The sequence below is a fragment of the Electrona antarctica genome (genome assembly GCF_951216825.1).
Source record: "Electrona antarctica genome assembly, chromosome: 5".
NCBI lineage: Eukaryota > Metazoa > Chordata > Actinopteri > Myctophiformes > Myctophidae > Electrona > Electrona antarctica.
In genome coordinates this window covers 33,561,743-33,580,028 of record NC_136810.1, presented here as the reverse complement: position 1 = coordinate 33,580,028, position 18,286 = coordinate 33,561,743, and the positions used below count along the sequence as shown (strand labels likewise).

Sequence of the window (18,286 nt, the reverse complement as noted above, 5' to 3'; positions counted from 1 at the left end):
TTTCTTTGCCTCTCAGACTATCCAGTATAGAGCAGTACTACCCTCTACTGTTACAAAACGTGTACTGCATCAGGTACATACAGTACATCAACTTTAGGCTGGCTTGGTCATACTAATATCACAGTGCATGGATATGAAAGCAATTGTTTTTTTTGGCCACCGGCAGATTCGCGTCTATCAAGACAAGAGGAACATCATAGGAGTCTGGGTCTGATCTATTCGATTATGAATGTGTTCAAGTAGAGAGGTATAGAATTGTGGCATCTGTAACTGGATACCATGCAGTGTCTGCATGGGAAGACAACACCATGGGTTCATTCATGACCTGGGTGGAGAGATTGGAGAATGCTTAGTCTATTTTTCAGGGTCACGGCTATCCTGCAGTGCTGCTAACTATCAGTGCCCCGGGTGCCCCCTGCCTTACTGGTGGGATGTTCTCAGTCTCCTAACTACCAGTGCCCCGGGTGTCCCCTGCCTTACTGGTGGGATGTTCTCAGTCTCCTAACTATCAGTGCCCACTGCCCCGGGTGCCCCCTGCCTTACTGGCGGGATGTTCTCAGTCTGCCAATGATAAACAGTTCACCAAAGAGAGATGGTGAGAGAAGAACAAAATCATGTACTATACAGTAGCCTATACTCCTTCCTCATAGTACTGCTCCTATACTGTACAGTAGCCTATACTCCTTCCTCATAGTACTGCTCCTATACTCCTTCCTCATAGTACTGCTCCTATACTCCTTCCTCATAGTACTGCTCCTATACTGTACAGTAGCCTATACTCCTTCCTCATAGTACTGCTCCTATACTCCTTCCTCATAGTACTGCTCCTATACTGTTTTGGCACCACTACTGTTGTTAGGACTACGACGTCTCCTCTGATACTCCTACTAAAACCTATTATCTCAGCCAGGCCTGAAGACTGGGTGGTGATTATATTTTTGCCCTTGTTTGTGCGTCTGTCTGTCTGTCTGTGCACAGCTAACCTCCGAGCTTCCTGGGGTCTGTCCTGGCAGCTGCAACCTACTGTATAGTACACAGCCTTGGGTAACCAACTAGCCTGGTGGAGACTGGAGAGAACTCCGAGAGAGGCCCTTTTAGTAATAATCATAATCAACTTTATTTTGTTCAGACTCAGGGTCCAATAATTAAAAACAGACAACATAAAATACTACATACAAACGGAACACCCCTATCCCATAAAAAGTTATACCAGTGCTTTGATTATGAATTGTAGTATTGTACCCAGGACCTGAATGGAAACAAGACCGCAAGGACTTTTTCCGGTGATCCAATTGGACGTGTGTTTGACTGTACCCTGTACTGATTACATTTCTGTGTTTACTTTTTATTCCTTTTTACAGTTTATTACAGATAAGCATTTCAGTCAAAACAGTTTTTTGTACCCCGCTCCCCTCCCCCCGTCCAGAAACATAGATGCAAAGATAGAGTAGGTGTGTGTGTATATACAGTATATATATAGATCGGCCTCAAGCTCAATGCCAAGAAAACAAAGCTAATGACAGTCAACACCGAGGACAAAACCATTGCCACTGCAGTAGGGACGGTGCTCGAGCAAGTCGAGGACTTCAAGTACCTCGGGGCCTGGACTGCCTCAACTGAACAGGATCTGAAGGTTTGGAGAGCACTTGCCTGGAAAGACTTGCACGGGATGAGGAGAGTGTTGAAATCAGACATGGGAGAAGACCTTAAGAGGCGGCTGTTCATAGCTACTGTGGAGTCAGTACTGCTGTATGGGGCCGAGACATGGACCCTCACAGTACAACAGGAAAAAGCCCTGGATGGAGTCTACACAAGAATGCTACGAATGGCACTAGGTGTCACATGGTTGGACCGCATCAGAAATGTGGACCTCTATGGGGACCTTCCACGCGTCACGGACAAAGTCAGAGGATGAGGCTGGCAGGGCACTGCGTCACGCACCCAGAACTTGAGGCAAGTAAATTGACCCAGGGAGCCAACCCAGGGAAAAGCCAGGAGGGGAAAGAAGCGTACCATATATTTAGACGTGCTGCGGCGCGACAGCTTGGCTAACAACACTGCAGAGCTCAAGAACCTGATGTTGGATAGGAATTTGTGGAGGGCAGCGATCCAGGAATCCCAAGTTGGTGTTGGCTAGACCTCACTCTCGCAGCAACTATATATATATATATATATATATATATATATTATATATACATGAAAATGGATATAGACAATAACATAGCACACAAATTCACAGAGGACAGAAAAAATAAAAAGCCATGGACATTATACCTAATTCTCTCCAACTTTAACATAGAAAGGACCAGGCACGTGCAGAGGGGGGGGGGGGCTAGGGGGGCTTGAGCACCTGCCCTTTCCCTTTTTGAGGGAAAGGCCCCCCCCCTGGGATGTGATGTGGGGGGCCAATAAGGACTTATGTGGGGGGCCAATAAGGGCTTGTGTGGGGGGCAAACAAGGGCTTATTTGGGGGGCAAATAAGGACTTATATGGGGGGCCAATAAGGGCTTGTGTGGGGGGCCAATAAGGGCTTGTGTGGGGGGCCAATAAGTGCCATTGGCCCTTCAAGACAAACATTTGACAAGTAATGATAATTCCACTATCATAATGAATTATCTTTTAATCTGCCATCAGTCAGTTTTAGTTTCAGACTAATGAGAACATATTGCTTATTTTACTGTCCAATGACATGAAATGGCACAAGGGAAGGACTCCACAAAAAGACCACCCCAAAAAGTTTGAGCCCCTGCCCCCTCACTGCTCTCTGCACAGCCCTGGAAAGGACCCATTGGGCCGCATAGGGAGGTTTACCTGCCTTCCAATTCTTTAATATGAGCCTTCGGGCCAGCAGTGAGGCGAAAGCAATCGCACTTCTCATCTGGTCCGAGAGGCTCACCTCTCTTGGGACCACCCCCAAGATGGCAGTATAAGGGTTACCCCTTATCCCTAAAAATTTGCCATTTTTTACTATTTTAAAACATTTAAAAATGGTTCAACTAGCCAATCTATATCGACACGTTGTTAGCTTGTAGATCGGCTATTTGTACTATTTTAAAATGTTTTAAAATAGTAAAAAATGGCAAATAAGTTTAGGGATAAACCCGACAATGGAAGTTTTGACCAGTGTTCCAAGTCACTCTTTGTGTTGTCCAAAAGGGATTTGAAGTTCTGACTGTAGAGTGCTTTGAATGAGCTAGTGATCTTTACGCCCAAATATGTAAAGGATTCACGTTCTAATTTGAATGGGAACTGGTTGTAGCTATCTAGTTTGGCTGGATTATTAACTGCTTTTCTGCCAATAAAGTATTCAATCAATTCAATCAATCAATTCCAAAAAGCAGACAGATATAGTAGTAGGCTACTGATGCTGGCGTTACACTCAGTCTACACAAAAATGTGTACATCAAGTTTCTCAGTAATGCATGAAAAGTGTACACTCCCACATTACAGAATAACTCACTTGCACTGCTCCACCTTGTTTTTTAAGTGGTGCAACCACTTCATTAAGTAGCTTTGTGTGTGCCTGGCTGCCTGCCTGGCTGGCTGGCTGTGTCTGAGCACGAAAATAGAATTTGGTTGGTTTTCAAACCCAAGTGTCACTGTTGTGCAGCCTAACACACACATACATATTAACTGTATATACGATGATTTCAGGTGTATCAGTACAGTACAGTACAGGGACCCCCTGGGGACCCCCCCACGGTAACTCTGTAATTTCAGAACCGTTCCCGACGCGGGCGGCTTGTGGTGCTCGCCGGAACCGGGCCGGCACCCTGGGCACGTTCCTGCGGGTCTGGAAGTTCCGGGAACCCCACGGGGACCCCCACACACACCACTTACTTCACACGGGTGTGATCTTTCAACAATGTATGCATGCAATCATTATAAGCAACCTGCAGTTTATACATGCTTGCTTTCCTGAATTTCACCCACAAGGGGGCGGTATACAGGGGAGTGCGGTATGCTCTGAAAATATTTACTTTCAAGTGAACATGAGTGAATAATGTAGGCCTAGTAGCTTACTGTATAATGTTGGACCAGTTCATGAAGGTTGATCCAAATTTTGTGAGTTGGTCAGGTTGCTGCATGCAGCCACATCATGAAATTCTGCCTGACTGTAGTAGTTTCTCTGCCTCCAAGTGATGTCACAATATGAATCACTGGGTGGCTGTAGTGAAGCTACATACAGCTCAATACTACAATACAGAGCATGAAGTATTATGGATGTTGTAGACATGTATCTAAACCTTTAAATCCCTCTGGAAGTTCAGTTACTCAATATGTCACTTTGCCACTGTGATACCAAATCACTTTACAATCAACTCTCCATCAAACTGACTTTAATGCTTCATATGTTCCACGGAATACTTTATTGAGATGGAGGGAAAAGAAAAAGAAAACCTTTTCCCCAAATTAAAGATCACAGGGTTAAATACCAATCAAATAAAATTGATCAGCATTTAGATTATTGGATTTTTCAAAGAGGCTGCCACTGGAAATCTTTTCAAAGTTCACTATTAACTGATTTTACTCCAGCCTTTATTATGTGTGGTAATACATTGTGTCGTTTTTGTGAGTTTAGAGTGTCATTCTCTGCAGCAAAACCAAAAAGAGAAATTGCTGCAAGTTACTTTGCATTAATGATTGATGTCCCCTGCAAAGGAGTCTGGCTTGTATTTGGCTACTGCATACAATAAAACTACTGTATACTTAACTGTACATTGACCAGATGGGTCATGCTCATGCCTATTGACAAATAGTGCTAAACAAAAATGTTGTCCACAAAAATTATAGGGAAGCTATTTATTTTTGCTTTATCCATTTGACAATGACGATTTGTCATTTGGTTAGCAAAGTATCTAACACAATATGTTACACATCCATACAAAGACAGAGACAACTGCTTGGTCTGGGCCTGAGGTGAGACGTATCCTTTTGCAGATGTGAATAATTTCTATAGTAGTTTCTCACTTAATTGTTTTTAAGTCAAGCTATTTCAAAATATACCTGCTTGGCTGCTTGCACCATGTTACTGTCAAACTGGTCCACACTGTCAAACTGGTCACTAAATCTGTAAATCACCACTTGTTGGTCCATCTCACATTTCTAGATAATTGATCTAGCCTGTCATTTAAAAATCACAGCCGTGTGAAGTGAGTGGTGCAACTCCGTGTGGGGGTCCCCGGAAGTTCCAGACAGTTCCACACAGAATTAGAAATGAGAGTTACCAAGTGGGGCTCTCTGGGGGTCCCCGGGGAGTCCCCAGGGGGGTCCCCGGAACATCCAGATCCCCAGAAACGTGCACAGGGTGCCGGGCCGAATCCGGCGAGCCGCCCCACGTCCGAAACGGTTGAGAAATGACACACTTTTTTGACTTGAGAGCTACTTTCAAAATGACAAGCTCAACAACATCTATACCACCAAACAAATATTATCGAATTGCTGAAAATAGTTAAATAATGTACCTGAGGGGGCTTTGGCAATGGCATTACATATAAGACTAATGCACTTGGAATGGGAAATACAGTGAGAAAACTTTGAATTGGTAGGTTTTTTTGTATATAACTTTGTAATGCTACTGATGTCTGTGATACAATACTTGAAAGTATTGCATTGTTGGTTTGAGCTGAGGCCCATTTTTGTCAATCAAGTCACCTTAATTCAAGTGGCAGATGCCTTTTTAATGTATTTATTTTACATTTAAATGATATATTTTTAGGGCATGTCATGTGGTCTACCTGCACAGCCTTTGTGATCTGGTAGATCATGATCTGCCTTTTGGGCACCCCTGCTATACAGTATGTGGCATGTGCCTGGACCACTTGCCTCTTTAATCACATGTTTGTCTAATGTTCTTTCTCATTTTGTCGTTTTGCTGTAATTATGAAAAAACTATTACTACTGTAGGTCTACACCCATTTTCAACCATATCTTCATATAACAGGCAGCTAGCCTACAAGTGCATAACGCGAAATGAGCGTTGCAAGCTTGTAGATCGCCTATTTTCTTGTTTTTGTTTGTTTGTTTCTTAGATTTTTCTTTTTTGGGAATGTTTTTTGAAAATATTTTGAAATAATGATAATTAAAAACAAAAAGGTATAGGAAACAAAAAATAAAGTGACCCATACAAATGTGTCCGCAACCAACAAATGGGTCCTGAGTCTCCGACACTGGGTCGGAGAGACAGACAGTACTAGGAACACGCACGCAGACTGACGGATGGTTCCTGAGAACCCCGAAGCTTCATGAATGTCTACAGGAGAAAGTGACCATGTTGTGGCGGACACACCGAATCTCTGTGTTTGGGGGAGTGGTGTATGTATAGGGACTTCGCTAATTGGCCAGCCAGACCCGTTGGCTTCATGGATTGGTGAAGCTTCGCATAACGTTTGTGCCACTTAGCCAATAACCTGAGTACCTGACCCATTGGCTCAACTCGCAATGTATGAATGAATAGACCCATTGTAAGCACTTTGAGTAAGTACTTTGTGCACAGAAGAGCACTATAAAAATGCAATCCATTATTTGATTGGCTGAGCTTCACGTATGTTTTTGCCACATTGCCAATATAAGAGGCAATGTGTGCAGTGAAATAGAAGGCCTGTATTCCTGACTTGGCATGATCGTGTGACGGTCCATGCTAGATACACAAATCTCCGTCTGTGCCCCTTCTGCATTCACTTATGGAAGTGGTGGACATAGAGCCCCTGACCACCATCATGCCTGAAGCCAGGAGCCACCTAGTGTTTGCACGGGGGCCCGGAGATCTCCAGGTTTACGAGACCCTCTTCCAAACATCTGGCGCAACGGGATCGGAATCAGGTAGCCCGTTCAATCATGAGGTGAGGACCGACAAAGATGTGTACTCCTCCGCTTTTCGCGAACTCTACGACAAATTCCATCTCATATTCGTCGAACTGCAGGCCATCCGAGAGGACCTACCCAGCGAGAACAAGAAGCACCACTTGGTCAGCACCAGTGAGAGCTACAGATCCATCGTAGGAGCCTGCACAGACAAGCTTCGGCGAGGCGCGGTTTCGACACGAGGTGCGGAATCGGCCAATGGGTGCAGGAACCAGGCGTCCGCTCTGCAGGCCATAGAGCTGATCTGGCATCTATGTGAAGTGCTGTTCGTCGAGGCCGCCCCTGTGGGCGCACTGATGCTCCGCCTGCTGGACTGGGCCAGGCCCCACGAGACAGATGCGGTGGAGAAGACAGTCCGAGAGGTTCTGCAGAGCGAGAGCCCCGCGCAGCACCGTCGCTACTGGGAGGCAGTGACGAGCTGCGTTCTGCAGGGCAGGCTGGAGGACGCCCGGCACATGCTGGCGAAACAGGCCTCACTGCAACCTGCGGCCCAGGACATCTTTGACCTGATGGACGACCTGCTCTGCCAGATGCCCGCCTACGACCCTCGCGACACGCAGACGAGGCTGGCGGAGTTCGACGTGAAGTGGCGACACTGGCACGAGGGGGTGGACCGCTGCCTACGGAATGACTCGTTCTCTGACAGCCCTCGCCTGGAGGTCATCTGTAGGATCCTGGCGGGGGATGAAGACACAATGCTGGCGCACAAGGAACTGCTCGGTACCTGGTACCGCTTCATGATCACCAGTCTGCTCTACTCTCGGCCCACCGTCAGACCCGCTAATCTGCATTACTACGCACAGTCATGCATGACCTCGTTCCTCTGCGCAGGCAGCGTCCCAGAGCCTCTGGACAATATTCTACTGGGAGCCTTTGGGTTTGACACTGAACGCGTCATCAAAGACTGCAGCGTTGCTCTGAGCAACCCGTGGTTTGTGGCTCATTTGACGGATCTCCTGGATCACTGCAATCTGTTCCGGTCCCACGATCGACACTTTGGTTTCGAACTTAGGGAGTTCCTGCTGCTGGAGTATGCCTCGGGTCTGTTCGCCCACCCCGGCCTGTGGCAGCTGGCGGTAGACTACTGCGACCACTGTCCGGAGTTCGGCCGCACGTACCTGGAGCGGCAGATGAAGCGTGTGCCGCTTGACACGGAGCACAAGGCCCTCGAGGTACTCCAGATCTATGAACATAGGCAGATGTATGAACAGGCGAGGAGTGTCTGTAAGATCATGGCCAACCGAGCTCTGAGGAACAGTCGTCTGGGACCGGCTCTGTCCTGGGCCATCAGGGCCAAGGACGGCGCCCTCGCCACCCTCGTGGCCGAGAGGTTCTTGCAGGACTACCGTGTCCGAGGGACCTTTTCGGACGTGGACCTGATTGACAACCTGGGTTCAGACATGCTGCTCAGCGACAGACTCACGTTCCTGGGGAAGTACCGTGAGTTCCGCAAGCTGTACGAAGACGAGCGATTTAGGGAAGCCGGCAAGCTCCTCGTGTCCCTCATGGCGGCGAAGATCGCGCCGAGCAGCTTCTGGTGGACCCTGCTGACTGACGCTGTGCTACTAGTGGAGCAGAAAGAGGACATCTTCTCAGTGGAGCAAACCTATGAGCTGATGTCCTTTGTGGAGGAATTGACCTCCCCGTTCCAGACCAGCGCTCCCAGCGAAGCAGGAGGACCCATGCAAGAAGAGGATGTCACCAAAGTGGAGCTCTTCAGGCTGGCATTGGCCAGGAATCTTGCCACGGTCGTCGTTAAAGAAGGGACAGTGGAAGTCTGTTGAATGTGGCCGTGCCCACCTAAAACTTGTGTTCCTTTTTTGTACTGTATAAAGAACTAACAAATGAAAATGTGTTCTTTGATAATCAACACTTTATAACTTGTGTGAAGTGAGGGCCTCTGGTAATGTTTGTTTAAGCTGTAAACAAACATTATTAGTTGGCTGCCACTCTACGTTTGTTAAAAGTGCTCAAAACAAACATTAACAGTCCATAGACTTGGTTGCAATATGACGTAATTTCAAAAACGAAAGAAAATACACTATTGCAGAACCGGAGGGGGTTGCATCACAGGTTGAGAACCACTGGCTTGCAGGTCGACTCTTTTCACATAAAACAGGCGTTAAAGGGAAACCCTTTTTGCAAAAAAATAAATGTTAATGACGTTTAGAAGATTTAGAACACTTTCCTGGTGTCTTTATGTGTGTAATATGTGGTTTTAGATATTTTAGATTTTAGCAGTGAGCCCAGTGTCTCTGATGTCATGGACACTGTACTACTTACCAGCCCTCCCCTATCCACAAGGAAGAGCAGTGAACAAAAGCATTATGGGAATTGTAGTCCAGGAAGGAAGTGAGTCCAGTGTCGATGACATCAGAGACACTTGGCTCACTGCTAAAATGTAAAATATCTAAAACCACATATTACACACATAAAGACCCCCAGGAAAGTGTTCTAAATCTTCTAAACGTCATTAACATATATATTTTTTAATTCAAATCAAATCAAATCACCTTTATTTATGAAGCACATTTAAAAACAATGGAAATTGTCCATGGACAATGGAAATTATATATATATATATATATATATATATATATATATATATATATATATATATAGTCCATATAGTCCATGGACTATATATAGTCCATGGACAAGTCCATGGACTATATATATAGTCCATATAGTCCATGGACTATATATAGTCCATGGACTATATGGACTATGGACTATATATAGTCCATGGACTATATGGACTATATATAGTCCATGGACTATAGTCCATATAGTCCATGGACTATATGGACTATATATAGTCCATGGACTATAGTCCATATAGTCCATGGACTATATGGACCAAAGTCCATGGACTATATGGACTATAGTCCATATAGTCCATGGACTATATATATATGACTATGGACTATATATAGTCCACGGACTATATATATATGACTATGGACTATATATAGTCCACGGACTATATATATATGACTATGGACTATATATAGTCCACAGACTATATATAGTCAATGGACTCGTGGACTATATATAGTCTATGGACTATATATAGTCTATGGACTATATATAGTCCATGGACTATATATAGTCTATGGACTATATATAGTCCATGGACTATATATAGTCCATGGACTATTTATAGTCCACGGACTATATATATAGTCCATGGACTGTAGTCCATATAGTCCATGGACTATATATAGTCCATGGTCTATATATAGTCCATGGACTATATGGACTATGGACTATATATAGTCCATGGACTATATGGACTATGGACTATATATAGTCCATGGACTATAGTCCATATAGTCCATGGACTATATGGACCAAAGTCCATGGACTATATGGACTATAGTCCATATAGTCCATGGACTATATATATATGACTATGGACTATATATAGTCCACGGACTATATATATATGACTATGGACTATATATAGTCCACGGACTATATATAGTCAATGGACTCGTGGACTATATATAGTCCACGGACTATATATATATGACTATGGACTATATATAGTCCACGGACTATATATAGTCAATGGACTCGTGGACTATATATAGTCTATGGACTATATATAGTCCATGGACTATATATAGTCCATGGACTATATATAGTCCATGGACTATATATAGTCCATGGACTATTTATAGTCCACGGACTATATATATAGTCCATGGACTGTAGTCCATATAGTCCATGGACTATATATAGTCCATGGTCTATATATAGTCCATGGACTATATATAGTCCATATAGTCCATGGACTATAGTCCATATAGTCCATATAGTCCATATAGTCCATGGACTATATGGACTATATATAGTCCATGGACTATATATAGTCCATGGACTAGTCCATATAGTCCATGGACTATATGGACTATATATATATGGACTATATATATATATATATATGACTATGGACTATATATAGTCCATGGACTATATATAGTCCATGGACTATATATAGTCCATATAGTCCATGGACTATATATAGTCCATATAGTCCATGGACTATAGTCCATATAGTCCATATAGTCCATATAGTCCATATAGTCCATGGACTATATGGACTATATATAGTCCATGGACCATGGACTATATGGACTATGGTCCATGGACTATTGCCCATACAGTCCATGGACTATATATAGACCATGGACTATATATACCCGGGAGCAGTATGGGTTGGCGCCCCAGCCTGTGTCTTCCGTGAGGAAGAATCCCAACAAACCCACGGTGAGGCCTTTAGGAGGGCCATTCAAGCTCAAGCGGAGCCTGCGGCACCACCAAGGGCAAGGTGGAGCCTGCGGAACCGTTGCGGCACGAGAATCCACTATTCCTGAATAAAGTGCCTGGTGCTGGGAGTCTGGTGCAACGCACAGGACCTGACCTGGTGAGTGCAGGAGTGGACCTGATGAGACGTAGGAGGGGCCCGGACATGAGTCAACCCACAGAGCCTAGTCCTTCCACGCGCCAGAATGGTACCTCCCAGTCCCGGCAGAGTAGTTCAGGACGAACGGATTGTGTGGCCCTGGTTTTTCCCTAATGGGACTGATCGAGGGTAGCTACTGGGACGTAAGTCGGGACTTGATCACCCCGGCTGGGTCACCTGAGTGAGGGGTATGATGTTGGGAGACCCGAAACCCCGATGACCTTGGGATACATCACTGAGGATACGTCCCAGGTGCATCCATGTTTGTATGTATTTTGTTTTAGAGTTTTATCCTATAGTTTTATTATAGTTTTATCCTATAGTTTTATTAGAGTTTTATTAGAGTTTTATTAGAGTTTTATTAGAGTTTTATCCTATAGTTTTATTAGAGTTTTATCCTATTGTTTTATTAGAGTTTTATCCTATTGTTTTATTAGAGTTTTATTAGAGTTTTATCCTAGAGTTTTATTAGAGTTTTATCCTATAGTTTTATCCTATAGTTTTATCCTATAGTTTTATTAGAGTTTTATCCTATAGTATTATTTGAGTTTTATTAGAGTTGTATTAGAGTTTTATCCTATAGTTTTATTAGAGTTTTATTAGAGTTTTATCCTATAGTATTATTTGAGTTTTATTAGAGTTGTATTAGAGTTTTATCCTATAGTTTTATCCTATAGTTTTATCCTATAGTTTTATCAGAGTTTTATTAGAGTTTTATCCTATAGTTTTATCCTATAGTTTTATTAGAGTTTTATTAGAGTTTTATCCTATAGTTTTATTAGAGTTTTATCCTATAGTCACGTTTTTACGTCACGCTTTTTCGTCACGCTTTTTCGTCACGCTTTTTCGTCACACTTTTTCATCACACAAAAAAGTGTGTGTGTGTGTGTGTGTGTGTTAGTATAAATAAATATACTAATATTTATATTTATTTAAATCAATGAATGAATTAATTAATTATTAAAATTAATTACATTATTTTGTATAATTAATTAATTGTAATAAAAAAATAAAACACTGGGCGTTCAAATGTTTTATATGTCACCCCTAGGATATACTATACTGTATACACAAGTAGCGACCCCCATCACCCTATTAGGCAGCCTCTGTAGACATTTTTAAGACCCACTTCTACATCCTTGCTTTGAATTGATTTGTTTTTTTATTTTTTTTGTTATTCATGTCCTCACTGTATTGCATTACTGCTCTTGTTTTTTAATGTTTATGCCTTGCTTTTCTTTTCTTTTTTTTCTCTCTTCATTGCTCTGTAAAGCACTTTGAGCTGCATTTCATGTCATGAAAGGTGCTATACAAATAAAGTTTTATTATTAAAGGACCAAGCAGTTCTGAAAGAACTTGGTCTTTTGAAATTGTAATTTATTTTCTTCCGCCAAAATAGCAGTTCTGGCTGAACCGTGCCGTCGGTTTTCGCGAAATTTGGAGATATGGTAGAGGGCCATGCCAAACGGTGAGGATGCGAAGCCCACAACCATTGGCCAAAGGGTGGCGCTATATTGAAAATGCAAACTTTGACCACGCATAGCTCATGAACCGTTTGACCGTCGGCAATGAAACCTCGTTACTTTTGACCTCTGACCTCTAGATCACCCGCCATTTTGAATTATATGAAAATCAATTAAAATGCATCTCCTCCCAGGATCTTTGATCAAAATGCACGAAGACTTCTACACGTGAACTTTGGACCTATACGGGCATGGGAAAGTATAGTACGTTTTTGTAAGTGAAAAAATTAAGGTTTTATGAGCCAATGAAAATTGACGTTTTGTGAAATTCTGTCTTTACTTTGTTCTGTTGTAGTGCCTGTGGCTTTGCTGACCTCTGCTGGTCTAAAGTGCCTCACCTGTCAATCACCTGAGCCACACCCTTAGTCAGCTGTTCTTGATTAGTTGCAGGCTATATAAGAGGACTTGTGGCCAGCAGCTCATTGTCTCCCAAACACCAAACTGAACAGTTGTGGTCCCTTTTTGTTGCTGTTATTAGTTAAATTTCAGATGGGCTGGTCGTAAGTACTGTATTCTTGTCCATCAGTCCCTGTTTTGCAATGCAGGATTTTAAATAAATGTGTAATATCTTTGTAAACTTTTGATCTGACTTTGTGTCCTTTTATGTTAGCCCTTGGTTGAGCCAAGTTTAAAGGGCCGTAACAATGCTAGAAACTGATTTGTTTAGTGAGAAACATGTATAAAGAACTTGATCCTGATCAAATCAGGTTCTTTACTCATGAATTGATAGATTATTTGATGTTGTACAACAGTGATTTTGAAACAAAGACTGATTTGGACACCTGGCCTTTCAGTTCAGGTTTTTTGTGTCCTGAAAGGATTCCCTTGCATGGATGGTTCTGGTACCGGATGGTAACCAGACCTGGCGAGCCGACCCGGAACTCTGAATCCCACAAATGTGGTAATCTGGTTCTCCAAATTGGAGAAAGACTGCTTTCCCTGAACTGAATAGAAACTGAACGGGGACTTTTCAATTCAACAACTTAAAGTGGGCCCCATTTGTTTGTTTTTCATGAATGTTCAAAGCTGTTTTCTGTGAAGTTTAATAATAATTTTTCAGTTAACCTTTAATCCCTGTTTCTGACTCATTTCATTGGTTTTCACTCACTCATTGAGCTCCTCGTCTGAATCTGGTACATTTTCTGGTTTATATGCAGTCAATTAATTTATCTTTACCCACCTTTATCATTAGTTCTCCTTGTGCAACTTGCTACAAAAACACTGAATGATTTTGCTTGTTAGCTCGGTAGGTAGAGCTCTTGCCTTTGCAACACAAGGTCATGGGTTCAAATCTGGGCACCGCCAACTCTGTATGAGTCTTCAAGAACCCGTACCTGCCCCCCACTATAAAAAAAACGACCCTGTCACAATTCCATGGTCTTTTTCTCAAGTTTAGTCTTCCATGTTTCTTGTGCATATTCTTATTGCCTTCCTGCTTGGTCCGGCCTTATCGCTGCTTGCAGCGATCCTTTTCTAGTTATTATTGTATTATAATATTGACACAGGTTTCAATAAAGGCTTATTATTATTATTAGGGAAAAAGAGCAGGCCAAGTACAGTGCCAAAGGTTTTACTAGGTATAGACGGTTTAAGTGGTTAAATCACATTGACAAATGTAAAAGATATACAAAAAAACATTAATTTAACACTGATGATAGTGCTGTCAAACAAGTACAAAGCTATCTATGAAATGTATTAAAACGTTTAATCTGCAACATTTTCTACTGTATATCTCTCTCAGCTATACGGGGTCCTTGGATTAAAAAACGTGACATAACTTCATATGGTATATTTCAGCTACTGTGTGGACTTCATTGGCTAATCAGAAACTGCAATAGTTGTGTACTATTGCATTACATAGAAATAAAATAATTTAAGCTTTCCGTAGGCAACAGCTGAAATGTTGGTGAGTTTAACATTGTTTAATTGATTACTATGAAAACCTGAAACTATAGACCATGGACTAGCACATGCGTGTCTCAAAGATTAAGCCATGCATGTCTAAGTTGTCCTGCCACGGACCGCCCTAGGGCCCCCCCAGCCGCCGGTCTCCCTGTCTCAGGGATCTGTGCCTGGTGGGGGAGCTTCCGAAGGCGGCTCCGGAGACTCGTATAGTCCATGGACTATTTCCCATACAGTCCATGGACTATATATAGACCATGGACTATATATAGTCCATGGACTATTGTCCATATAGTCTATGGACTATATAGAGTTGTATTAGTTTTATTAGAGTTTTATCCTATAGTGTTATTAGAGTTTTATCCTATAGTTTTATTAGAGTTGTATTAGAGTTTTATCCTATAGTTGTATTAGAGTTTTATCCTAGAGTTTTATTGGAGTTTTATTAGAGTTTTATCCTATAGTTTTATTAGAGTTTTATTAGAGTTTCATCCTATAGTTTTATTAGTTCTATTAAAAGGAAAAAATAGCAAATTTCCAGTTTGCTGGAATCAAATTAAACAAACAAAAATCACAAACATGTTTTTTATATGTTGGATTCAGATTCAAATAAGGCAATTATACTAAGGTTAGTTTATATGACTGGCTTTCTGCCTCCCTGGCTGCTTGACCTGGAATGAAGGTCAATATGCCTCTTGATTTCCATGTCTGAGCTTTGGGGACCAACAACACATTTCAAGTTTTCTTAGGATAGCTGGTCTTTATCTGGGGCTCGGGCAGTTTTAGGGGTGGACCTACATCGGAGTGGATGCTAAAGAGTGATAGGCCTTGATTTGTAGTCAATAGAGGTGAGAGGCGGTGACCTGCTGAGATCTATTAAACACAACAGTACACCATGCCAGCCTGTCCAGGCCTCTTGTCTAACAGACAGCTAAAACTCTCCCTCCCGTCCCCATTCGCTCGGTCTAATTAAAAACATTAATCGGCTAGCTGTGGCCTCCAAGGCCAATAGGCTGCACCTCTGAACTGGCCCCGCTGTAGCACGAGGCCTTTCATTAGATTAAACAACAATAATGAGAAAATCTTTTATCTTTGCATATAATTAAAACTGGGATGAAGGACAACTTAATCAATGATGGGGAATGACAAGTTCGTAAATGAATTAGACCTGCCAATGGGGGCTTGGCACCAATCAATGGTAAATGTTAAGCAGACGTAGGAGGGCAGGGAGAGGCTGTTGTCACAGCAATGTGCCTCTCAGTCCAAACATGCATAATAAACATGTATACATCAAACTTAGTGCTTTTCTAGGTACTCAAAGATGCTTTACAAAAAACTAAACAAATAACTTTATTAAAATAAAATTGAGAATATAGGCTAAAAGACAAACAGACTAAAGACAGTTAAAATAAAAAAGGCGTGGAAAGCAAGTCTACTCTGAACTCTGAATAAGTGGGTTGTGGGCAGTTTTGATATGGGTTGGAAGCATGCAGGCCCGGTGCCACGGTGGTGCCAGAGGGGCTCTAGCACCCTCAGTTGCAAATTCTGCCCCCTCAGTTTAAGTTTTATGTACATTGTTTTACTATATAAAAATGATGTGTGCCCCCTCAACATTTCCAACTCCCCCCTCAGTCATTTCATCCTGTTGCCGAGCCTGGTTGGAAGTGAATTACACAGAGAGGGGCAGTAACTCAGAAGGGCCTATAGACAGACCATCATTTATGCTATATGCTGTCAGTACGGATTACGGAATTATGTTTCTGGATCATGGATCTTTTACTTTACTTTACTTGTGTCTGTTCATGAGTTGGATGTGTCCTTGTGTGTTGCATTAGGCCTATATCGTTTAGGTTATATACATACTCAGGTTGGCGTTGATCAAGATATAGAGAATGCCACACTGAGCATGATCATTGGTAAGCAAGGCAATGAAGTCATATTTAAAAGGGGGGGATTTTTGTGACAAGCACTTGAAAGTGAAAACCAGAATAATCTTATTTTGGTTTCTTTGTGGTGTCATTTAGCCACGGGAGGGCAGTGTTGTCCTTTGAAATGGCACCAGGGCTCTGTGATTTTGGGTGCAACCATGGCCAAATGGCAATTCAACTCTACACTGTGTGGCCTGCACCTCAGTCTGGACCAAGGATCTAAGAAGAGAAAAATAATCACTGTTAATAAACACGGGATGGTTTAATTTCAATTTGTAATAGTAATTATTAAAGATTAAAGTAGCATTGTCTTGAACTTCGAATACAGCCTTTGGTTTTCAAAACATAAAACTGTTCTGAAATGAACAGATCCAAAGTCATTTATTTGTTATTATTTTTATGTTTTGTTGTTTAGTTATTCTCTCTCACCTTGAAGAATTCAGCATTACTTTAGAGCAGTGGTTTTCAAGCATTTTCATGTCAAGGACCCCCAAATTGATAGGCCACGGATCCCCACCTGAAAAAGTTGTTGTGCGGGGACTCCCATATGGAAAGATTTGTAAAGACTTGTCAGGGATTTTTCAAAAATGACACGTGAGCTTGTAGATGGGCTGTTTTCAAATATAAAATAGGGCATAAGTGTTTAAACTCTTCCCCCTTTCACTGGGGACCACCCTGGAACCCCCACAATTAAGAATCCCTGGGGGTCCCCGGGCCCTACTCATGAGAACCAATGCATTGCAGGATATCTACAACAACACCAGTGTCACCAGACCTGTATTGGCTGTGCCGTGCGAGCATGTGTTTTTGAGGAGAGAAGATGGGATGGCATGTGAACACGAGACGGTATTGACAAGCCTTCAGTCGCCGTCTTGACATGGAGACAGGAAGTCACTGTCACATGACTGAGGTATCGGCACCTTGTCCGATTGCACACAGGGTCTCTTGTGTTTGCTGCCAGCATAAACACAGCCTAAGTCATTCATATACATGCACACATAAAGAGAGCGACAGAGAGAGAACATATAGGGAAACAGGCAGTCGAATGTAATTGGTTGTAAAAACAAAGTTTCATGAAATATTCAAGAAACTATGGTCTGGTGGTGGCTCATTCAGTTAAATATCCTTATATCTTACCACAACGTCTTGGATTCAAATCCAAGACACCCCCCCCCCCCCAAAAAAGAGAGAAGAGAGAGAAATAATTAATGATTGAATGATTATGTCAAGTAATTAACAATAATAAAAAATAATAAACAATAATAAACAAAATTGCTTATTTTTCATTCTTCCTTTGCCCAAGTGAAACAGGAAGAAAATGAATAAGTTGAGCACCATGCAGAGTCGGGTTACTGGCTGCCTGACCCGCACGTCAGCGAGAACAATTATCAGTTCCCCTATCTGTTCAGCGCTTTCTGTTCCATCACACTCGCGCGCACAATTTCCCTAAACTGTCACAGCTAATAATTGGGCCTCTCTGTCAGCGTGGAAATCAGCCCCGCTGTTCCAACTAAAACACACATCCCTCACCCCTCCCTTTATCCCGCTCCCCTTTCCCCTCAAGCCCCCCCCCCCCCCCCCCCCCACCAGCCACCATC

The 18,286-nt window shown here is 42.5% G+C and overlaps 1 protein-coding gene across 1 annotated transcript; it reads left to right on the top strand.

Annotated features, from left to right (window-relative positions):
- Nucleotides 1–6,683: 6,683 nt before the first annotated feature.
- LOC306923940 (nuclear pore complex protein Nup85-like) lies at nt 6,684–8,648 on the top strand (the record flags this gene model as incomplete). Its single annotated transcript, XM_079502284.1, has 1 exon — nt 6,684–8,648. The coding sequence occupies one exon, from the start codon at nt 6,684–6,686 to the stop codon at nt 8,646–8,648; it is 1,965 nt and encodes a 654-aa protein (XP_079358410.1).
- Between the last annotated feature and the right edge of the window lie 9,638 nt (nt 8,649–18,286).